Source organism: Mustela erminea, chromosome 12, assembly GCF_009829155.1.
Source record: "Mustela erminea isolate mMusErm1 chromosome 12, mMusErm1.Pri, whole genome shotgun sequence".
Classification (NCBI taxonomy): domain Eukaryota; kingdom Metazoa; phylum Chordata; class Mammalia; order Carnivora; family Mustelidae; genus Mustela; species Mustela erminea.
Window position 1 is genome coordinate 20,262,725 of NC_045625.1, and position 24,186 is coordinate 20,286,910.

At 47.5% G+C, this 24,186-nt stretch overlaps 2 protein-coding genes across 3 annotated transcripts; both read left to right on the forward strand.

The window, feature by feature from the left end:
• The first annotated feature begins 5,319 nt into the window (after positions 1-5,319).
• On the forward strand, positions 5,320-8,195 carry LOC116570920 (serine/arginine repetitive matrix protein 3-like). Its single transcript, XM_032308533.1, has 3 exons — positions 5,320-5,509; positions 6,690-6,971; positions 7,379-8,195. The coding sequence occupies exons 1-3, from the start codon at positions 5,320-5,322 to the stop codon at positions 7,765-7,767; spliced, it is 861 nt and encodes a 286-aa protein (XP_032164424.1). The 3' UTR covers positions 7,768-8,195.
• Positions 8,196-9,536: 1,341 nt separating this feature from the next.
• On the forward strand, positions 9,537-23,366 carry ZFP37 (ZFP37 zinc finger protein). 2 transcript variants are annotated; one of them, XM_032308089.1, is made up of 4 exons: positions 9,541-9,923; positions 15,237-15,363; positions 15,784-15,918; positions 19,937-23,364. In XM_032308089.1, the coding sequence occupies exons 1-4, from the start codon at positions 9,747-9,749 to the stop codon at positions 21,481-21,483; spliced, it is 1,986 nt and encodes a 661-aa protein (XP_032163980.1). In that variant the 5' UTR covers positions 9,541-9,746; the 3' UTR covers positions 21,484-23,364. The 2 variants fall into 2 exon arrangements, with proteins under 2 accessions (XP_032163981.1, XP_032163980.1); XM_032308090.1 differs by lacking the exon at positions 15,784-15,918 and having other exon boundaries at positions 9,537-9,923; positions 19,937-23,366.
• Positions 23,367-24,186: the final 820 nt, after the last annotated feature.

Genomic DNA, 24,186 nt, shown 5'->3' on the forward strand with positions numbered 1-24,186 from the left:
CAAAGCCATAGGTAAACCAGACTTTGTGCTATTCCCCTGCCATCTTTGCTTTCATAGAGCGGTGAAGGGGTGCGTGTGCCCAGATTGCAGAGCGCAGACACGACCAGACATCTGCCTTCAGCTGTCAAGTTGAGTAAGAGAAAATCCTACACTGGAATCAGTTTTGTAAAAACTGTAAGGATCAATGTGTGGCTTGCATATTGTGACAGTTTATACATACTAAGACATTGTCTCAGTGAATAAAAAACTTGTAATATCAAAGAAGTCCCTGGAAGTTGTCTCCACCTTTGATACATTCTATTATTTCCTTTGCTATCAGCTCAACTTACCGAATATACAGTTTTAGGTACCCCAGTTTCTAACTCTGTCTCTTCTAGTAGACTGTGTTTTGAATCCGGACTATGAGGAATTTCTTAGTATAGTCTCCAAGAAATGTTCTACAAGCTGATCTTGTGTATAGTTGTACCAAGAAAGGAAAGAAAACTGTGTGATCCTATGTATCAATGCTTTCTCATTCATTCACTGCTTCAAAACTCCCTAAGTACTTCTTGCACATCTGCTGTATCCCGGGAACTATGGCAGGCATAGTAGATGCAGTAACGAGAAAACGTGACACACACCCCCTACCTTCAGGCACCTGTGGATCCAGGGGAGGACACCACTATTCTTCAAATAAGCACACACGGGAAATGGACAATTATAATGGTGCAAAGTGCTTCTAGGAAATACGCAGAGTGCCAGGAGAGATCGTGATCTACTCTGAGCAATCTGAAACTTTCCCCAATAGCAGAAAGATGAACAAGGGTGGACTTAGCATTTCAGGTCCAAGGAATTGCATGAGCCAAGGCCAGAGCACCTCCCAGCCCTCACCCTCACCCTCAGCCAGAAGAACATGGAAGCTCCCTGATCTCCATGGAGAGACCCCTGGGACTTCACAGGCCTCTGCTCCTCCATCCTTTCTAGGGTCCTCACCCTTCTCCTTCCTCTCCACGAGACAGGTTTCCCTTGCAGGCAATGCCTCCGCATTTTCTGTGGCAAGGACCTCGACTCTCAAAGTTCTCATCGCAGGGCTCTTGCCGTGTGCCCATCCCACATCACCCAGGTACATCCCTCTCTTTAACTCTGAGTGAGAGATGGGGGAAGAGCCAGGGAGTGGTGTGCCACGCAGGTAAGAAACCTTATGACTACCCAGGTAAGTGGAGCATGGGGCCTGTAAAGCTCCTACCTCCGAAGGAATTCCTTCAAAGAAGAGCTGACCTTGGGTGGTGTAAGGATTGCAAAGTGGCGAGCTAGAAGTACCCTATGTCTCCAGTGGAGCGCTGGTTATACGGGTGTGTGATCCATCTGTGGACGGTTTTGTGATGTGTGCGCTGACACCACTGGGTGCTCTAGGATTGCCGATAAAATCTCCTTAATGTTCCTACAGTGCAGCCCCGAATTAGGAGAACCAAAGATGAACGAACGATTCAAGAGACCATCAGAATACACAGTCGCAGCAGCCAAGGTTTGAGGTAGGAATACATTTATTGGAACCCGTGTAAAGGAGGCTTTCCGCAAGGAAGGAAACACGTGGTTTCACTTGGGCCTCAGACACCCTGCGGAGCCCCTCACACATCCCGTGGCTCGTGGCTCCCCTGTCACAGTAGAAGCCTTGTTAGAGGTTTAAGCTTCTCAAGCTTCGTCCTCAAGAAACCCGGTCTCCAGCAGCTCCCCTCCCCCCAAAAAGGACACGTGTGTTTTATTTTTCGGCTAAAACAGGGATACGCCGAGGGACCAGAAAGCACCAATCCCGTCCCTCCAGCGATCGGAGGCCACCAGAGGCACAGAAGGGTTTCACTCTGACGGCTCACCCTCGCAGGGTGTCTTCGGGACACCTGGCCGGTGTCCTGAGCTGGGGCCGGTGGCCGCGGAGCTGCTGTCCGACAGAAACCCGTTCCGCGCACCCGCGGGTCTGGGCCAGGCTGGTGGCGAGCTGGGGGTGCCGGTGCGCACCGGGCGGCCAGGGACGTCTGTCCCGGCGAGGGGCGCCCCCATCCGACCGGCTCGCGGCAGGGACGGCCGGCGGGGAGGCGAGCGCGCGGTGCGCCCCTAAGGCTCGGGCTGCGCGGCCAGCAGGGCGTAGAGCCGGGCGACCGCCCAGTGCAGGGTCGCACCCGCGTGCGCCAGCTGCCAGGCGAGCCAGGCGCGCTGCGAGGCCGAGGGTGGCGTGCGGCGGGAGGGCCCAGGCAGGAAGGCTCCCCCCGGAGCCCGCAGCTCGTCCAGCGCCACCTCCAGCGCGCCCACCCGGCGCCAGAGTCTGCTGGTCACCGCCGCCAGGGGATCGCGCGCCTCCGGCTCCAGGTGGCGGCGGCGGCGCTTCGGGGAGGCGGGACGGGCCTCGCGGCTGTCCAGGCGCCGTCTGCGGCGGGGGGTCCTCACTGGCGATCTGGGCCGGGTCCTCCTGCCCTTGAGGCGCCACAGAGAGTGGGCAGCAGCACCTGCGCGGGAGAGAGAGGGAAACGGCTTTTGGTGAGTGCCCAAGGACCGGGGTGGGGGTGTGGCGGGGAATCGCTTACCCTTCCGGGGCTGGACTGCCCCACTCCCGTGACCGCCCCACCCCCATGACTACCCCATCCACTACGACCCAGCACGCCCCACTCTGGTGGCCCCTTCCAGGATCAGAGGGGAGCCGGCGCCCAGTCTTGCAAGCCTTCTCTCAGCCCCATAGTGTTCTGGGAGCATCTCGCCAGTGGTGGCAGTGTCTGTCTCCCCCCCCACCCCACCCAGTGCCTGGATTGGCATGTTCCTCCATCCAACACACACACACACACACCCCACTAGCTCCATCTCCACCCCTGCAGAGGCCCAGCCCAGACACCTACCTGTTCTGCCAGGACGTCCTTCTCCAGCACAGTCAGCCTGCTGCTCCTCTCTCCTCCTTTGGGCTGGCCATGGTCCTCCCCTGCCCTGCTCCTCCCACTGTCCATTTTCTCTGTGGGGCTTGTCAAGGGAGCCATCCGGGCTTCTCCATCGCTTGTGCCTGGAGCCCTGGGCCACCTGGCTCTGCCTGGTGATGGCTGTGGGTGGAGAGAGAGGAGAGGAGTGAGTGGTCTGGATTCTAGGCTCCAGGAGACTAGAGGAGGCTCCAAGTCTGACCCTGGTCCCTAGTGGCTCCACCCCAAGGCAGGATTCCTTCAGTTCTCCAGGGCCCAGCCTTTTCCACCACTGTGTGTGTGTGTGTGTGTGTGTGTGTGTGTGTGTGTGTGCCTGAGCTGCCCAGCACGCATGCTCCAGCAGCCCTACCCTCCAGGCCAGACCCCAAGGACGGCTCAGCTGGCAGAGCCCATGACCACAAGCAATCTGACCTTCGCCTTTGGTTTCCCTTACCACTTTCAGCAGTGGAAGGGTTAAATCTTCCCAGGTGCGAAAATCAGTAAAGGGAAAACTCATTTAAACTGGGGTCAGGAAGGGCTCCTTGCTGAGTGTGGAGCCTGCTTAAGATTCTCTCTCCCGGGGCACCTGGGTGCCTCAGTGGGTTAAGCCTTTGCCTTTGGCTCGGGTCATGATCCCAGGGTCCTGGGATCAAGCCCCACCCCACATCCGGCTCTCCGCTCAGAGCGGGGAGCCTGCTTCCCCCTCTCTCTCTGCCTGCCTCTCTGCCTACTTGTGATCTCTGTCTGTCAAATAAAAAATAAAAAATCTTTAAAAAAAAAAGGGGGGATTCTCTCCCCCCCTCGCCGCTCCCCACCCCCATGCACCTGTGCATGGCCTCTCTCTCAAAATAAAATAAAATAAAATAAAATAAAAGTAAACATTTTAAAAAGTCATACTAAAATAAAATAAAATGGGGTCTGGAGGCCAGAAGGGGTTGTTCTCACCCCATAGAACTGGAGCTCGATCAGTTGGATCATCAAATAAAAACCCCAGAAGGAAATGATGTACATGGCCTCTCCTACCAGAAACGGATTAGGCCAGCAACTGAGCCCACGAGAAACACTCATCAGCCCTACCCTCCAGGCTTGAACCCGACTTTTCTCCCCTGAACTTTCCTTCTAAACAGGCCCACCCAACTTCCTCCTCCTTCTCCATCAAGTAACATTCCTCGGCTCCGTTTGTTGGACTGGCCTGTGGGTTTGCCAGAGCTAACCGGTCCCGAATTACAACGCCCAGCTAGTCCCTCCAAGAAACCCATTTTTCCTGGTAAAATGACTGACTTTTATTGTTAAGGTTAACGGGGGGCCTGCGGCTCTGCCCACCCCAGCCCAGTCTCTTGTGTCTCCCAAACCCTCACAACCATCATGCCAAACCCGTCTGTGCAAAAGAGACGCTGGACCCCTACCTCCTGTGCCCCACGAGCCCTGTCTGGTCTCCACGATGCCGTCCTTCCTCTGGCTTTCACGGGAGCCTGGATCTTCTCCTTTCTCTGCAAAGCGCAGGGGTGCCTTGGGGCTCATCCTTTTGTAATTTCTGTGGGAGTGACCTCGGCTCCCTGGGGGCTCCTGGCCAGGCCTCCTGCTCCTCGTAGCCATAGCCACTTCCATTTCAGCCAAGTCTCCTGCCCGAGCCACACGTCTGAGCCACGCGTCTGAGCCACACGTCTGGACGCCTGAGGACGGGAAAGGCCACTGACCAGGCAGGCAGAGGGCAGGCCTTCTTATAGGGTCCCAGGGTCACCCAGCCCCTCCTCCTACCGGGTCAGTGAGGGACCACACCAAGGCCAGAGGAAGCCAGGGGAGTCCACCAGCCCTCTGCGGGCTCTCGGTCCTGAAGCTCTTCGGGGGCTGGTTTCTAATTCAGGCATCTGGGCGAGCCATGCTGAATTAGTGTGGTGTTGGTGTAAAGGACCAGACGATCTTGACCTTTGCTGGACCTGTTGAAGTTGTGATTCATACCTTTACCAACACCGTGCTAATTCAGGCATGTGGGCGAGCCATGGTGATAGACACATAAACACGTGGAACTGTGAAAACAAATACGAGAGAAGCAACCAGAAGCAAACAACAAAAGACTTCACCTTCCTTGAAGTCAGCATGCCACTCAGAGCCGACAGGGTCTGCGGACTGCGGCAGGAAGAGCTCTCAGAAACCAGCCCCGAAGAGCTTCAGGACCGAGAGCCCGCAGAGGGCTGGTGGACTCCCCTGGCTTCCTCTGGCCTTGGTGTGGTCCCTCACTGACCCGGTAGGAGGAGGGGCTGGGCGACCCTGGGACCCTATAAGAAGGCCTGCCCTCTGCCTGCCTGGTCAGTGGCCTTTCCCGTCCTCAGGCGTCCAGACGTGTGGCTCAGACGCGTGGCTCAGACGTGTGGCTCGGGCAGGAGACTTGGCTGAAATGGAAGTGGCTATGGCTACGAGGAGCAGGAGGCCTGGCCAGGAGCCCCCAGGGAGCCGAGGTCACTCCCACAGAAATTACAAAGGGATGAGCCCCAAGGCACCCCTGCGCTTTGCAGAGAAAGGAGAAGATCCAGGCTCCCGTGAAAGCCAGAGGAAGGACGGCATCGTGGAGACCAGACAGGGCTCGTGGGGCACAGGAGGTAGGGGTCCAGCGTCTCTTTTGCACAGACGGGTTTGGCATGATGGTTGTGAGGGTTTGGGAGACACAAGAGACTGGGCTGGGGTGGGCAGAGCCGCAGGCCCCCCGTTAACCTTAACAATAAAAGTCAGTCATTTTACCAGGAAAAATGGGTTTCTTGGAGGGACTAGCTGGGCGTTGTAATTCGGGACCGGTTAGCTCTGGCAAACCCACAGGCCAGTCCAACAAACGGAGCCGAGGAATGTTACTTGATGGAGAAGGAGGAGGAAGTTGGGTGGGCCTGTTTAGAAGGAAAGTTCAGGGGAGAAAAGCCGGGTTCAAGGTGAAGAGTGTTTCTCGTGGGCTCAGTTGCTGGCCTAATCCGTTTCTGGTAGGAGAGGCCATGTACATCATTTCCTTCTGGGGTTTTTATTTGATGATCCAACTGATCGAGCTCCAGTTCTATGGGGTGAGAACAACCCCTTCTGGCCTCCAGACCCCATTTTATTTTATTTTAGTATGACTTTTTAAAATGTTTACTTTTATTTATTTTATTTTATTTTATTTTGAGAGAGAGGCCATGCACAGGTGCATGGGGGTGGGGAGCGGCGAGGGGGGGAGAGAATCCCCCTTTTTTTTTTTTTAAAGATTTTTTATTTTTTATTTGACAGACAGAGATCACAAGTAGGCAGAGAGGCAGGCAGAGAGAGAGGGGGAAGCAGGCTCCCCGCTCTGAGCGGAGAGCCCGATGTGGGGTGGGGCTTGATCCCAGGACCCTGGGATCATGACCCGAGCCAAAGGCAAAGGCTTAACCCACTGAGGCACCCAGTGAGAATCTTAAGCAGGCTCCACACTCAGGAGCAGGAGAGAGAATCTTAAGCAGGCTCCACACTCAGCAAGGAGCCCTTCCTGACCCCAGTTTAAATGAGTTTTCCCTTTACTGATTTTCGCACCTGGGAAGATTTAACCCTTCCACTGCTGAAAGTGGTGAGGGAAACCAAAGGCGAAGGTCAGATTGCTTGTGGTCATGGGCTCTGCCAGCTGAGCCGTCCTTGGGGTCTGGCCTGGAGGGTAGGGCTGCTGGAGCATGCGTGCTGGGCAGCTCAGGCACACACACACACACACACACACACACACACAGTGGTGGAAAAGGCTGGGCCCTGGAGAACTGAAGGAATCCTGCCTTGGGGTGGAGCCACTAGGGACCAGGGTCAGACTTGGAGCCTCCTCTAGTCTCCTGGAGCCTAGAATCCAGACCACTCACTCCTCTCCTCTCTCTCCACCCACAGCCATCACCAGGCAGAGCCAGGTGGCCCAGGGCTCCAGGCACAAGCGATGGAGAAGCCCGGATGGCTCCCTTGACAAGCCCCACAGAGAAAATGGACAGTGGGAGGAGCAGGGCAGGGGAGGACCATGGCCAGCCCAAAGGAGGAGAGAGGAGCAGCAGGCTGACTGTGCTGGAGAAGGACGTCCTGGCAGAACAGGTAGGTGTCTGGGCTGGGACTCTGCAGGGGTGGAGATGGAGCTAGTGGGGTGTGTGTGTGTGTGTGTGTGTGTGTGTGTGTTGGATGGAGGAACATGCCAATCCAGGCACTGGGTTGGGTGGGGTGGGGGGGGGGGGAGACAGACACTGCCACCACTGGCGAGATGCTCCCAGAACACTATGGGGCTGAGAGAAGGCTTGCAAGACTGGGCGCCGGCTCCCCTCTGATCCTGGAAGGGGCCACCAGAGTGGGGCGTGCTGGGTCGTAGTGGATGGGGTAGTCATGGGGGTGGGGCGGTCACGGGAGTGGGGCAGTCCAGCCCCGGAAGGGTAAGCGATTCCCCCCCATACCCCCACCCCGGTCCTTGGGCACTCACCAAAAGCCGTTTCCCTCTCTCTCCCGCGCAGGTGCTGCTGCCCACTCTCTGTGGCGCCTCAAGGGCAGGAGGACCCGGCCCAGATCGCCAGTGAGGACCCCCCGCCGCAGACGGCGCCCGGACAGCCGCGAGGCCCGTCCCGCCTCCCCGAAGCGCCGCCGCCGCCACCTGGAGCCGGAGGCGCGCGATCCCCTGGCGGCGGTGACCAGCAGACTCTGGCGCCGGGTGGGCGCGCTGGAGGTGGCGCTGGACGAGCTGCGGGCTCCGGGGGGAGCCTTCCTGCCTGGGCCCTCCCGCCGCACGCCACCCTCGGCCTCGCAGCGCGCCTGGCTCGCCTGGCAGCTGGCGCACGCGGGTGCGACCCTGCACTGGGCGGCCGCCCGGCTCTACGCCCTGCTGGCCGCGCAGCCCGAGCCTTAGGGGCGCACCGCGCGCTCGCCTCCCCGCCGGCCGTCCCTGCCGCGAGCGGGTCGGATGGGGGCGCCCCTCGCCGGGACAGACGTCCCTGGCCGCCCGGTGCGCACCGGCACCCCCAGCTCGCCACCAGCCTGGCCCAGACCCGCGGGTGCGCGGAACGGGTTTCTGTCGGACAGCAGCTCCGCGGCCACCGGCCCCAGCTCAGGACACCGGCCAGGTGTCCCGAAGACACCCTGCGAGGGTGAGCCGTCAGAGTGAAACCCTTCTGTGCCTCTGGTGGCCTCCGATCGCTGGAGGGACGGGATTGGTGCTTTCTGGTCCCTCGGCGTATCCCTGTTTTAGCCGAAAAATAAAACACACGTGTCCTTTTTGGGGGGAGGGGAGCTGCTGGAGACCGGGTTTCTTGAGGACGAAGCTTGAGAAGCTTAAACCTCTAACAAGGCTTTTCTACTGTGACAGGGGAGCCACGAGCCACGGGATGTGTGAGGGGCTCCGCAGGATGTCTGAGGCCCAAGTGAAACCACGTGTTTCCTTCCTTGCGGAAAGCCTCCTTTACACGGGTTCCAATAAATGTATTCCTACCTCAAATCTTGGCTGCTGCGACTGTGTATTCTGATGGTCTCTTGAATCGTTCGTTCATCTTTGGTTCTCCTATTTCGGGGCTGCACTGTAGGAACATTAAGGAGATTTTATCGGCAATCCTAGAGCACCCAGTGGTGTCAGCGCACACATCACAAAACCGTCCACAGATGGATCACACACCCGTATAACCAGCGCTCCACTGGAGACATAGGGTACTTCTAGCTCGCCACTTTGCAATCCTTACACCACCCAAGGTCAGCTCTTCTTTGAAGGAATTCCTTCGGAGGTAGGAGCTTTACAGGCCCCATGCTCCACTTACCTGGGTAGTCATAAGGTTTCCTACCTGCGTGGCACACCACTCCCTGGCTCTTCCCCCATCTCTCACTCAGAGTTAAAGAGAGGGATGTACCTGGGTGATGTGGGATGGGCACACGGCAAGAGCCCTGCGATGAGAACTTTGAGAGTCGAGGTCCTTGCCACAGAAAATGCGGAGGCATTGCCTGCAAGGGAAACCTGTCTCGTGGAGAGGAAGGAGAAGGGTGAGGACCCTAGAAAGGATGGAGGAGCAGAGGCCTGTGAAGTCCCAGGGGGCTCTCCATGGAGATCAGGAAGCTTCCATGTTCTTCTGGCTGAGGGTGAGGGCTGGGAGGTGCTCTGGCCTTGGCTCATGCAATTCCTTGGACCTGAAACGCTGTCTAAGTCCACCCTTGTTCATCTTTCTGCTCTTGGGGAAAGTTTCAGAATTGCTCAGAGTAGATCACGATCTCTCCTGGCACTCTGCGTATTTCCTAGAAGCACTTTGCATCGTTATAATCGTCCATTTCCCGTGTGTGCTTATTTGAAGAATAGTGGTGTCCTCCCCTGGATCCACAGGTGCCTGAAGGTAGGGGGTGTGTGTCACTTTTTCTCGTTACTGCATCCACTATGCCTGCCATAGTTCCTGGAATACAGCAGATGTGCAGGAAGTACTTAGGGAGTTTTGAAGTGGTGAATAAGTGCTCTTTCCCTATAAAACAATGGTGTCTACACGATCGGGCTTTTTCTCCTTCGTCCCTCAATCTTTCTTTCTATTCCGGCTGCCTCGAGTCCTTGCTGGACATCATGCTTGCGGATTTCCCGGCAGCGGGATGCAGTGACCAATTCGGAGAGGAAACTCCAAATTCTGTCTTTGTGTGGCCAAGCCCCTGGGCGTCGGGCACCGTGAGGCACGGTGCAGTGAGGAACTGAGCACGCTTTCTGCCGGCTCGCAGCTCACCCCTCAGGACCCTCCACCGAGACCCCACCCGCCCCCCCTCCACGGGCCACCTGCCTGCGCGCCGGCTGGGAGCGCGGACCCCCGCTGTACGGCGGAGCCGCGGTCAAGATGGCCGCGCCCGGCCGCGGTACCCAGGGGCGCCGCCATGGCAGCCGCGGGACCCGCTGAGGCCGCCCTTCTAGCCGCCGCCATGTCGGCCTCTGCCTGCGAGCGGATCCTCACAAAGCGGGAGAGCCTGGGCCGGAGGAAGAGCGCAGGGAAAGCCGAAGAGGCCGGGTGTCCTGCGGAGATGGCTGTGTCCGAGCCGGCGGGCAGCGCCGCGGTGAGCGCGATCGCGGGGCAGGACGGCCTGGTGGTCGGAGGTGGTCTCATGGGGGGTCGGTGATTGGAGGGTGACTGTAGTCTCTGAGAGGAGCGATTTGGGAATTGGAGGCGATTCTGGAGGGCCTTCTGGCGGAGGAGGGGTCGTCTGCGCTCTGGGGGGTTTTGTGGGGCAGTGATGGGGGCCCTGCGGGGTCCGCGGGTGCTACAGGTTATGGTTAATCCGTGTTGGGGGAGATCTGCGGTGACAGGGATGCGGGGAGTCTGCGGCACTCACGGAAAGGCCAGAGTTTGGAAGGCTCTGGGGATCGGAAATAGGGGCTTTGTGGTGTGTCAGAGACTGGGGAGGTGTGTGGCAGCTTGTGGTCTGTGGGAGCCAAGTGACTCTGGTGCCTGTGGTAGTTAAGAGACTGGATTGTCCCTGTGTGTGTGCAGAGGTGCAGGGAGGTCCATTAGGAGTTTATCACCATAGTTAAGAGATGGTGATGGTTTAGGATAGGGAAATGCAGGGAAATGAAAAATCAGATCCAGAATACATCTGGAGATGAGCCAGTAAGACTTACTAACGAGTTGATATGAGACATGGGGGTAGAGAAGAATCAAGACTTACATCTTGACTTTCGGCTTGAGGCACTGGATAAAGGGGTTTCCCTTTTCTGGAAAAGGATTGTATTGGAGACAACCAGATTTGGTGGATATAAATGGGAGCCAAAGTTGGATGACCGTGGTTCTGTTTTGGCCAAGTCAAGATGCCTATTACATGTCCAAGGAGAGTGAGTAGTTGTTAAATGTATGAATCTAGAACTTAGAAGAGATTTGGGCTAGAGATTCCATATGTGAAAGGCTTCAGCATAGAGATGGTATTTAAAGCCACGAGATTGGATGAGATCACTAAGGAAGGGAAGGCAGCTATAGAAAAAAAGTGGGACCAAGGACAGATCTCAGACATTTAGAGATTTGGTAGAGGAGGGGACGGGAGGGGAAGGAGAATGTGGAGTAGTAGCCACTGAGATAGGATGAAAAATGTAAATGTGGTGTCAAAGAAGTATAAAGAAGAAAACTTTTCAAGACAATGGGAGTTGTGTTGTCACCATTGTGTCATATGCTCTTGTGAGTCCCAGACATGTGACTGCAAAGATTTGAGTTTGGTGAGATGTAGCTCAATGGTTATTTTGATTGATTAGAGCTTTTTCAGTGGAGTGATAGGAATAAAATCCTGGTGGAATAAGTTGAAAGAATGGAGGTAATGAAGTAGAGACAGCAGGTGTAGACCACACCAGGAATTTTGCTGGTAAAGGGAGCAAACACACTGACATTACATGTGACATAAGATTAAGAAATGGTTTTCACTAGATGAATTGACATTAAAACAACTTTGTATGTCAGTAGGAATGATTGAGTAGAAAGGGAAAAATAGGTGGTAAAAAAGAGAAAAGAGGTTAATTGCAGAGGGTGAATTCCTTGAGAAGGCTGTTGGGGTTGGGATCTAGAGCATAAGTGGAGGAACTGGCTTTAGGCAAGAGAAGGGACACTAACTCCATTTTAATAGAAAAGAGACAATGATAGGGGTTTTGGAAACAGATTGGTGGAATTGGTGGTAACAAGGCAAGGTAGTGCTTGTCCATTTACACTTTCTCTTTGAAAGTATATTTGAAAGTGAATCTGTCAGCTGAGAATGGGAAAGTAGCAGATGCTGGAGATTTCAAAGAGAAAGAGGAGAATGTTTGGAATAACCATCTTGGAAAGAGGAACAGGAAACTCTCAGTATTGGATACCCATTTGCGATACGTGTTATAAACCTGAAGTGGGTCCAGGCAACTCAGTTGTTTGATTTTTCTCTCTTGGAATGTTCAGCTGCAAGGTTGCAGGCAGAGATTAAGAGGAGAGTTGAGTTTGATTAAGTTTGAGGCTTTGCTAGGTAAGTACAGTGGAGAAGAAAACGGGCAAGGAAGTTAAAGCTGTTTTCCATGGAGTGCATATGGTGTTAGAACAGAATCTAGGCAAGAGAAGGGAGAAGAAAAGTAAGGCCATGTGGTGATGGAAGATTGTGGAAAAGTGGTTAGGATCAATGGCTCATGGGGTCTGAATGCTTTTGGAGAATTATTGGCATGGAAGTAGTAGAGGACGTAGGCTGGCAGCATGGGAAACAATAGTTGGGGATAGAATGTTTTCAGTAAAGCGGGGCTGCCATGGTATGGGGCAAGGTTTAAGGAATGGATGGCTGATGAGCAGGTGGCTGAGTCTGGGAGTGAGAAAATCTTTTGGAGTCAGGAGAGAGAAAGGCTAGGCTGTGGAATGGTTCCTCTACATTGATGTAGCGCGAGTGCCGGAGCTGGAATGAAGAGGAACGTGGTAGTCAAGTTTTCAGTGAACAAGGAAGAATGTGCACAAAAGTTGACCTAAGTGGCCCCAAAGAGCATCCTTAGAAAAGCCTGCTTGCAAGGTTGACCTTTGGCTGATGTCTGAGAGCTTAGACTTCAGAAGGCATCCCATCATTTCCAGAAATGATAAAAGTGTCTCACTGTGCCTAAACTAGGTCAACAATGTGGTTTATGCCGAGCTCCTGACTTCCTTCTGGAAATCTAAGATCTTAGGGGGTGCCTATGAGTGCCACTGAGTCTCCATGTCCTTCCTTGGGAAACATTTCATGCATGTTCTCACAACTTACGTCTGGAGGAATCAAGTATGTCCTGTGTGACTCAGATACTTGTGTCTGGTTTCTGTAGACTTTACCCCACCCACCATTTCCTTAGCCATTTTCTTTTTCTTTAAAAATTTTATTTATTCATTTGTCAGAGAGAGAGAGAGAGAGAGCATACAAGCAGGCAGAGGCGGAGAGAGAAGCAGGCTCCCCACCAAGCAAGGAGCCCGATGCGGGATTCGATACCAGGAGCTGGGATCATGACCTGAGCTGAAGGCAGCTGCTTAACCCACTGAGCCACCCAGGCATCCCTCCCTAGCTGGTTTTGCTGTGTGTGCCTTTGCTGTACTAAATCATAGCTACGGGTACAACTATATGCTGAGTCCTGTGGGTTTGCCTAGTGAATCATTCAGCCAGAGGATTAATGGTTTAAAATCTCGTGATATTCTTTTTTTTTTTTTAAGATTTTATTTATTTATTTGACAGACAGAGATCACAAGTAGGCATAGTAGCAGGCAGAGAGAGGAGGAAGCAGGCTCCCCACGGAGCAGAGAGCCCAATGCAGGGCTCTCCCAGGACCCTGGGATCATGACCTGAGCCGAAGGCAGAGGCTTTAACCTATGAGCCACCCAGGTGCCCCATAAAATCTCATGATATTCTAAACATGATAGGGATTTTGAAAGATGTATGAAAAATGTTTGAAAGTCATCATTTACCTCATCTTCAAGCCCTGAGGTACAGGAGTCATGGTTGGGCCGCAACAAACAACCTCGGCTAGGGAACCTTGTAAGGAAGCAGTGTTCTCAGGAGACGGGTAGATTTCAGGTAAAGCGAGCAGGTGAAGACAATGGCCGAAGAGGTTGAAGGCATAGTGCAGTGATTAGGGTTTCTGTAAAGGCCACTGTTGGTGGAGTTCTGTTGGTGTCAGTGATTGGGGATTGGTAGGATAGGGGTTTGGGGTCATATCAGAGATAGACTGTGTTCCATGGGTATCAGTATTTGAAGGACCCCTGGGAATATGTGATTGGAATGTTTGGGGAGTGATTGGGGGAAATCTGTTGCTGTCAGTGATCGGCAAGTTTGTTGGGATCAGTCATTTGGAATTAACGCCAGTGATTGGGAGGCCAGTGGCAATCAATAAGGGAGCTTATTAGAAATCAATGACTGGAGATCTGTAGAGGTTACAGATTGTTGACATACGGCAGCTAATTGATTGGGGGCTTATGAAGGTGGGGGTCATTTTTCAATGTGAGATAAATATGTTTGAATGTGTATTTCTTGGTGGTAAAATTCTCCAGTACCTGGGTCATCCTTCTCTCACCTGCCTAATAAGAAGAGAATTGGCTCAGTGGCTTAAGCCTCTGCCTTCAGCCCGGGTTGTGATCTCAGGGTCCTGGGATCAGGTCCCGCATCCGGCTCTCTGCTTGGCAGGGAGCCTGCTTCCTCCTCTCTCTCTCTCTCTCTCTGCCTACTTGTGATCTCTCCCTGTCAAATAAATAAATAAAAATCTTTAAAAAAAAAAAAGAAGAAGAGAATCTTTAACATGCTTTAATTTCTCCCTCATCCCCCACCCCTACCAGTTGTAGTCCTGCTTATTTTTCTTACATCACACCTCTTGATTTTAAGGATACTTTTGTAACAGTTGTACAAGAACATTATCAAGTTACTTGGATATAACTAGACATTTGACAGGTTTTATTATTCATCTTTCTTTCTTGTATATTTCATCTTTCCCCATATTGAAATCTTTATTCTAATGCACTTTTCCTTTAAAAAAAAAATCATTGCTTTTCTCCTCCTCCTCCTCTTCTGTGTCCCTGTCCTTTTCTTTATTTCTTTTTTTTCCCCCTTCTCTTTATTTATAAAGCACAAAGGCGATAGACTTTCTGCATCCTTACATGCCTAAAATATGTTATTTTTGGTTCCAAACATGAATGATCTTTTGGCTGGTTATAAAAATCAAGGGTCTTGATTCTACCTCAGAACTCTAGTCCGTAGTCTTTGGTTATAGAAGAAAAGATAAAGACTAATTCTTTTGTTTTTGGTAATTTTCTTTCTCTTTGATAATTGTATAATTTTTTTATCCTCTTAAATAAACAAATTTGCCAATGGGACTGTCATTCGGGGGCCGCTACAACAAAGTACTATTGACTGGGTAGCTTATAAACAGCAGAAAATTATTTCTGACAATTCTGAAGGCTCGAAGTCCCAAGATCAGGGTGCCAGCATGGTTGGGATCTGGTGAGACCTTCTGCCAGGTTGAAGACTTTTTGTTGTATCCTCACTTGGCAGAGAGAACAGAGAGGAAGCAAGAAGTCTTATGACTCTTATAAGGGTATTAATCCCATTCACAGAGACTCCACCGGCATGCTCATCTAATTCTAATTACTTCCCACAGGCCCTATCTCCTAATGCCATCACATTGGAGGGTAGGGCTTCAACATATGAATTTTGGGGATACACAGATATTCAGTCCTTAACAGGGACAGTTCTTAATATGATCTTTGTTTCTCAAAAAAAAAAAAAAATGCAGATGTGGGTGAAGAATTAGTATCCTATATAATAGCATGATCAACACTGAATGGTTGAGGTAAGAGCAAATCATTATTATCTCGTGCAAATCACCCATCAATGTGGATAACATTAGACTGAATAGGAATATTGCTATTACAGGGATCGGTAACATTCAAAGATGTGACTATGGCCTTTACCCAGAAGGAGTGGGAGCGACTAGATCCTGCTCAGAGGGACCTATATAAGGATGTGATGCTGGAGAACTACAGCAACCTTGCCTCAATGGGTAAGGACAATTCTTTCATAATTCAAAATGTGGCCACTGTAGTACCTTCTCTCTAAAGTTCTTGATAAGTTTAGCCTTGGTTATTATGAATTGAAGAGTTTTAATCCCTTTGGGTATGAGGCAGGATATTTGTGCCCCTGTCTCCAAAATGGAAGGTCTACTTAAATGGGGTATGTGAGCAATCACATTGTGAAATTTCAGAAGCCATATATTCTCTCCCTCCCTCCCTCCCGTCTCTTTCCTCTTCTCTCTCGCCTCTCCTCTTAGAAGCCATATATATATATATATATATATATATATTTTTTTTTTTTTTTTTCCCTTCTTCTTTATCCTCTCAGGGTTCTGAAGTCCAGATATTAGGGCTTGACTTCTGGGATGTTTGTTTTCCTAACACTCAATTTTTCCATTTCTTATGAGCAGGGTTTCAAGCTCCCAAACCAGACATGATCTCCAAGTTGGAAAAAGGAGAAGAGCCGTGGTTGGGGAAGGGCAAAAGACCCAGACAGGGCGGTCCCAGTGAAATAGCAAGACCCAAGCAAACAGGAACCAATGGAAGTAAGTTTCTCGTTTTTTGGTGATCCTTTGGAGTGCTTCAATGAATAATTTATTTTTAAAATCTTCTTCAAGGTCCCATACCCTTTTTTCTTAACTGGGAGTGGCAGTTGAAAAATATGAGAATTTCTTGGGGAGGAAGAGTTCAAACACTACAAAGGTAGATTCTAATCTCTTCCATCTACAAACCTCTTCATGTGTGAGGCTGAGGTTCCTTTTAGTTGTAAGCCGGTGCTACTCATGGGAGTTAGCTTATACTGCTTGTATCGGTTAGCTTAGGCTAAGTTATGCTCTATTAAGGAATGACCCCTAAATCTTAGTGGCTTCCAACAAGAAAAATTTGTTTCTTGTTCACTCTGTAGCCTTATCCCACATAATCCTTTGGCCCTATACTGAAAGAGTGGTCCCTATTTGGCAAATTCTGGTCTCACGGCAAAAGGAAAGAAGAATGAGTAGAACCACTCTTTTTACACCGCTGATTGGAAGTGGTCGATAATCCCTTTCAGTTCACATTTCTTTGGTTAATTGATTAGAGCAGATCACCTGGCTTCTGTTAAGTTCAGCAGGGTAGGAATGTATAATCCTTCCAGAGGGAGGATTCAAGGGACAATGGGTCTGGGAGACAGTCTTTCCACAGGGAACAGTAATACAGTCTGCCACACCATTTGCATTGTGGTAGGAAAAAAGGGGAAAACCAGAGCTCTGAACCTCTGGTACCAGCCCCCGAGATGCCTAACTGACCCTTCCTTATTAATTGTCTTTCCTCATCCATGCTGTCCATCACTCAGCTTCCAGAAGGAACAGTTCTCAGAATCCCGTTACTGCTTACCTTATTTAAAGCAGAGTTGTTTTTTATTTTATTCTTTTCCCCCAATATCCTCAGTGTTTTCCCTTCATCACTCAAACTCTGGGACTCCATGGTATCACGTTTCTCTCCTTATGTGTTCAAACCTTCTTAGATCCATCCTCTTACCAAATCTCTTGGCATGATTCTCCCCTGCCTTTAATTACTTTCCATGTCCCTCCTTTTCACTGTGAAATGCTCTAAGCCCATAGTGCATCATTATTTCCATTACTCATTAACCTGTGCAGTCAAATCCCACAGAATTCATGCCTACATGTGAATTTCTGGCTTTATAGTAACCACTGCTTACCTTTCAGTGCATATTTTGGTAGTTTCAGTCAGCATGAAATTCTTGCCTACCTGGCTTGAATTCTACCGCTTGAATCTGGCCTTCTCTTCTAAGTGCTTCTTTACATTTATTTCACCAGATTCTCTGCCTTCTCACTTTACTGAAGTGTTCCTAAGGTTTTGTCTTCTACTCTGTGTTCCTTTTTTTTTTCCCCTATTGTATTTCCCTCAAAAGAATCAAGATGTTTATCGTACCCTGGTGAGTTTTAAGGTAAATTGATCTTGTCCAGATAGACCTCCAGTTTCTTCATGTTGCACTCATATTTTACCTGCTTACAGGAAAGCCCAGTCTCACAGTATCAGAAATGGAAAGCTTTGTCTTCCTGTCTTTCGGTGTAAATTAGAGCTTCCTTTCACCTTCCCTATTTTTATCAGAGTCTGCTTTGATTTGAGGCCTGTCTACCTCAGAATTCCTGTGAATCTCTGCCTTCTCTTTTACTGTTCTCTCCTCAGCTCCTGGGTTGTTTTCTTCAGTTCTCAGACATCACTCAAATCAGGTGTATATTATCTCATACCTGAATTGCTCCAATTCTTAAGCCGATTTGTCAGATCCATTTTTTTTTTAAACAATTCATCTTGGATGTTGCCACCAAATATTATAATATTCAATTATTATTTATATCACAATAGTCCCCCCAAAAGCAGAATGTTTATAATATATATTTAAATGTCCAAGTGTCCTCTGAATGTTCTGGGACTCTATGAGTTTCCCGAAACCAGAGGGACTAGTCCTTCAAATGACAAATGAAGAGACCTCGTGGAGTTTTGATTCATCCATTAGTGGCTCCAATTTTGGCTATGTTCACTTTTCTCTACAATACTTGGTGTTACAACTAAAAAATAGTCCTGGTAGTCATCTAATAGATCTTTGTCATTGCTGCAGTAACTTTCTTCTTGGTTCAGGTTCTTAGATAGTACTTGGAGTTTCTTCAAAGAAAGGCTATTCTATTCCCTCCAATGATTGGCTGAGTCTAGTGAGCAATACACATCAGTTTCTGAAGTTAGTCATTTTAGCTTAAAATCCACGTTTTAGTTGTTGTCTCAGATTCAGGAAAAGCTTATAGCCTTAAACCCATGCTCTGTCAGACCCAACTCTCCTAGTATTACCTTATTATTATACCATTTCACTAGTTCAGTATCCTCTCCACCCCCCATGGTAAATGTCTCTCACAGTGCTTTATATATTTTCATGTTGGCCAATCTCTATGATTATAAGGGGTTCTTATAATGTTGCACCTCAAGAGGAAAGGTTTGAGTTTTGGTCCCTTTCTTCCTAGAAAGAGATTTGCCTCTATTTTTTCCAGCATCCTTGGGCATTGAAAGATGCCGCCTTTGTCATGCTCTTGTTATATTCTTTCCCCCCAAATGCTTGCATCACTTAAAATTTCCTAAATGGAAAAGCAGCTGGCAACTCTACTTCTTCCTACTCTATCTATACTATATATCTATACTTACAAAAATTGATCTTCTACTCCATGGGAACTAATCTCTTAAGAGTTCTTGATGAAAGGAATAGTATTTCCTGGCTATGTTGAAATACCATAACTCTTTTCTGTTTGATCCCAGTTTTCACTTTCATGTAATGTTCCTTTATGACCCAGGCAGATATTCAATTTCTCTCTCTCTCTACTTCTTGGAGACTCATATCGGCTTTTCTCGTGTCTGTTTAATTCCCACCCTAAAGATTTTTTCTGCTTTTTCATACATATAACTGAAAAAAGTCACCTCAAAATGGTAATCTCAACTCTTTAAGTTTTTAGATTTTTACACATGTAGTATCCATACCTAGCTAAAAGAACTCTTTGAATTTCAGTTCTAAATTCTTAGGAGAGAGAATAGTATTGGTCTAGGTAGGGCTTTTTGTTTACCACCAACCAGTCAATTGTTTTCAACCAGGGGTTGGATCATATGGTTCACACGTGGTTGCTGCCATATGTCAGTGTGGGTGTGGTGGTCTCAGAGAAGGAAGACACACACTGGGAAGATATCTTAAAATATGTCACTGTATAATGTATGGAGGGAAGGATGTGAGCAATCATTTAAAGTTGGGAATCAGTAAAAATTGATAATTAGTGGGGTGCCTGGGTGGCCCAGTGGGTTAAGCCTCTGCCTTTGGCTGCAGGGTCCTGGGATCGAGCCCCACATCAGGCTGTCTGCTCAACAGGGAGCCTGCTTCTCCCTCTCTCTCTGCCTGCCTCTCTGCCTACTTGTGAGCTCTCTTTCTGTAGCAAATAAATAAATAAAAATTATTTTTAAAAATTGATAATTGGTAATTCATAGAGTGAGCTGGCAGAAACAAAGGTATGCTCCATACTTCCATAAGAGGAGGGATGCTCTTAGTGGACACCATGGTTTGAGCCAGGTGTGTCTCCGATGGTGACCATGGAGAGTTGAATTAATATAGTAAGGCTGTGGGAGCCAAATACTATGGATGGACTGGCTGTTATCAAAGCTGGGATGCTTGGGCTGAGGAGAAACCTCAAAAAATATCAACTACAATCACAAACTCTTTTAACTTCATCTGTTACCTAGTGACTGTTCCTTATGTTTATTCCACCCCCACCCAATCCCATGCTGCAAGGTCATAATTATGATCAGGCAAAGTTTTATCTAATTACTATTGTCAATTAACTTTTCTTGTTTTTCCCACAACACTTTCCCCTCAAGTCCAAGAAGTTAGGGCCATTTGCACTTGATATTTCACTCACTTTGGGATACTAGGCTTGAGTAAAGATGCAGCCCCACAATAGGGCTTTTCTTTTATAATTTATATTCCAGTATATGAGAGGACAAAGATTCACAAGAATGTCTTATTGAATTCCATTTTAGATGAAGTCCAGCAAGGTAATGACCAGCTAGAGAACCACCAGGAATCTCAAAACAAACTCTGTAAGGAAGTTGCATTCAAGAGAAAAGGTCTGACTAAGAAGAAAGGCCATGAATGTAGTTCACTGGGGGAAAAAAGTGTGAGTACAAAACATGTTCCGTCAAAAAAAAGGCTTAAATTTGATTCACATGGAAAGAGTTTGAAACAGAATTCAGATTTACCTGGTCATATAAGAAACTATGCAAAAAAGAAACCTAATTTAGCTAAAGAGCCCAAGAAATCATTCAGCCATAGCTTACCTGATACAAAGAAAGACAAAAATCAAGCTGGAAAGAAACAAAAATTATCCAACTATAGCTTATCTGATAAGCATGACAAAACTCAAACTGGCAAGAAACATGAGAAATTAGCTCATCATAGCTTATCCGATACTAAACGGGACAAAATTCAAACTGAAGAGAAACATGAGAAATCATCCAGCCATAGCTCATCTCCTACTAAGTGTGACAAAACTCAAGCTAAAGCAAAACCCTACGAATGTAATCAATGTGGGAAGGTTCTCAGCCATAAACAAGGACTCATTGACCATCAGAGAATTCATACTGGAGAGAAACCCTACGAATGTAATGAATGTGGGATAGCCTTTAGCCAAAAGTCACACCTCGTTGTACATCAAAGAACTCACACTGGAGAAAAACCGTATGAATGTATTCAGTGTGGCAAAGCCCACAGTCATAAACATGCCCTCACTGACCATCTGAGAGTTCATACTGGGGAAAAACCCTATAAATGTACTGAATGTGGGAAAACCTTTAGACACAGCTCAAACCTTATTCAACATGTGAGATCTCATACAGGTGAGAAGCCCTATGAATGTAAGGAATGTGGAAAATCCTTTAGATATAACTCATCTCTTACAGAGCATGTGAGAACTCATACGGGGGAAATACCATATCAATGTAATGAATGTGGAAAGGCTTTTAAGTATAGCTCATCTCTTACTAAACATACGAGAATTCATACAGGTGAGAAACCCTTTGAATGTAATGAATGTGGGAAAGCTTTCAGCAAGAAGTCACACCTCATTATACATCAAAGAACTCATACTAAGGAGAAGCCCTATAAATGCAATGAATGTGGAAAAGCATTTGGACATAGCTCTTCTCTTACTTACCACATGAGAACTCATACAGGTGAAAGTCCTTTTGAATGTAATCAATGTGGGAAGGCCTTCAAACAGATTGAAGGCCTTACTCAACATCAGAGAGTTCACACTGGGGAGAAACCCTTTGAATGTAAGGAATGTGGGAAAGCTTTTAGCCAAAAGTCGCACCTCATTGTACATCAGAGAACTCATACTGGGGAGAAACCTTTTGAATGTAATGAATGTGGAAAGGCTTTCAATGTGAAGTCACAGCTTGTTATACATCAGAGATCCCACACTGGAGAGAAACCCTATGAATGTAATGAATGTGGAAAAGCTTTCAAACAAAATGCATCCCTTACCAAACATGTGAAAACTCATTCAGAAGAAAAATCTCATGAGTGAACTAAACGTGGGAAATCAAATGAAATGCATCCCTTACCAAACACGTGAAAACTCATTCAGAAGAAAATCTCATGAGTAAAATAAATGTGGGAAATCTTTTAATTCAAACTAAAGGTTTTATTTAACCTTAGTAGGATTCTGAATTTTAAGGATGTTAGAAAGCATTTAATAAGAAGTCACACCTAATTACACAGGAGAGAATTTGAAAGTGAATCTTATGTAGAAGCAATGGATGATACCAACCTTTTATAAAAAAAATTGTTTTAAAAATAATCATTAATTATTTATATATTCAGACCCAAATATAAAGCTTTAAAAATCATTAATTAGCTGAATAATCAGAGCAATAGAGAAACAAATTACATATGCTGACAATTCCTAAGTTGCTTGAGTGGATGTACTTAAGCTCCATATATGAGAATTGAATTTGCATATCTGCTAATTTCCATGTATAAGTGTGTCTGGCCACTGGTATGAGCCTCATCTTTGATATTATCACCTAACCCTTTTTTAATGTCTTGTTAGCTTCTACATCAGCTGGAAACTTTCTAAGAGTTATTTATGTAAAAAACAGTAACACAAAATTAAGAAAAAAATAAAAGCCGCTGAGGATAGGGACATCATTCTCTACCAGCAGCAGTGTATTGTTAAGTGAAAAAAGCAGGTTGCTGAACTGTGTGTATAGTATGTTCCCACTTATGTACAAAAGGGGTGTTTACCTGTCCCTCTCTGTCTATGTATGTTTGCACATATGTATGTATACATATATTTGTATGTGAATAGACTTGGTTTGAAAAAATATAGAAGAAACTTTATAGTGGTTGTCATGAACAAAAGAGTACAGGAGTGGGGACTAGGATGGGAAGGAGACCTCCTTTTTATTATATACTGTTGGAATTTTTAAATAATGTACATGGGTTATTTTCACAATTAAAATCTTTTTAATATGCATACATCAACACTGATTAATATTTTCACTGAGCTCACTCTGTGGTGGTGTTTGATGAAGTGTCTATGCCTGTTATGAAGGGTGATGAATCTGAGGATGTGCTACTAAACTTGGTATTGAATTCACCAAGACTTTTCCTATCCAACACTCATCTTTTTATTAAAATAATGAATTGCAATTGTAATTTAGCACTGTGTTTCTTCTATATGCCACATTTTTTAAAAGATATGTTGTGATTGCAGGTGAATGAAAGTGATTTTCTGAACAGTCACTCCTTTTTATCACTTATTCAGAGTACTTATATATAAACCCCTCAATCTAGGATTTCAAATGTGTTGCAAGAAATGCCACTGTGTCCTGTTTTTGTTCAATAGCAGACATTGTTAATGGATCACTGCACTTTTTTCTGAGTGAACCTAAACTTGACCTCAGAGTCACTCCTAAGCATGTATTCCAAAACGTACTGTGAATCAATTTGGGTTTCCAGATGAGAACTATTTTCTACTGCATACCTATTTACTATTATTACTTTTTAACCTCATAAGTCATGGATAAAAAAATACAACTGAATTTTTTTTGAATTGTTACACTAAAAACAGTGACATAAGGACAAAAATGGTTTTGTTATGTAAGGTAATAATATTTGGCATGCATGTCTCCTTTTACATTTTCACAGTACATTCACTACATTACCTCATTTGTTCTTCGGAATAAACATATGGGTCAATAAGCAAGCCTTTTCTTGATCAATGCTGCTCAATAAATATTTCACCTGGATACTAGTCTAGCATAATGATGGATCCTCAACAAATATGTGATCCAGTGCCATTTTTGCAAATACTTTCCATACCAAGTTCCTGCCTTCCCAATTTCCTCATATCAGAGAATTAAAAGATGTAAGTATTGAGAATGAAATTGTGTGTGTGTGTGCATTCATGTGTGCACACGTGCATTAAAAAATCAACACATGGGGGCACCTGGGTGGCTCAGTGGGTTAAGCCGCTGCCTTCGGCTCAGGTCATGATCTCGGGGTCCCGGGATCGAGTCCCGCATCGGGCTCTCTGCTCAGCAGGGAGCCTGCTTCCTCCTCTCTCTCTCTCTGCCTGCCTCTCTGCCTACTTGTGATCTCTCTCTGTCAAATAAATAAATAAAATCTTAAAAAAAAAAAAATCAACACATGGATGTTAGAACCTCATTTTCAAGTAACTTATTTACTCCCACAGAAGGAAAATGCAATGTGAAAGCCATTTTCCATCAGTAACTTATAACCAGGTGGAAGTCTGGTACTATACACAGAATGAATCCTCACTGTCCAGAGCTGTGGAAAATCTGCACTTTTTAGAAGGATAAAACAGTTGCATGTTATGGCCATGTTAAATTTCCCATACTTCTTGGAGAATCCATAATAGTACCCCATACCTGGGAAAGTATGCCTGAATAGTAGAAATGAATGCTGAAAGCCATCCTATAGAGTAAGGAAGGAAGTAAAAGTTAGCATCAATAAATGGGGGAGTGATGTCTAAAAATTACTGGAGGTGAGGGATAAAGAAAATAGACATACAGAGGTGAGTCTAAATCAATGATAAGATGTATCAAAATTGCCCAGAGAATTTGTTAAAACACAGACTTTAGAAATAGGCCCCACCTGTAGAGTTTCAGATTTTGTAGGTTGGGGAGGGCGGAGGTGGCTGAGATTTTGCATTTTTAGTAACTTGCCAGAGATGCTGGTGCTGCTGTTCTGGGAAACACTTTGA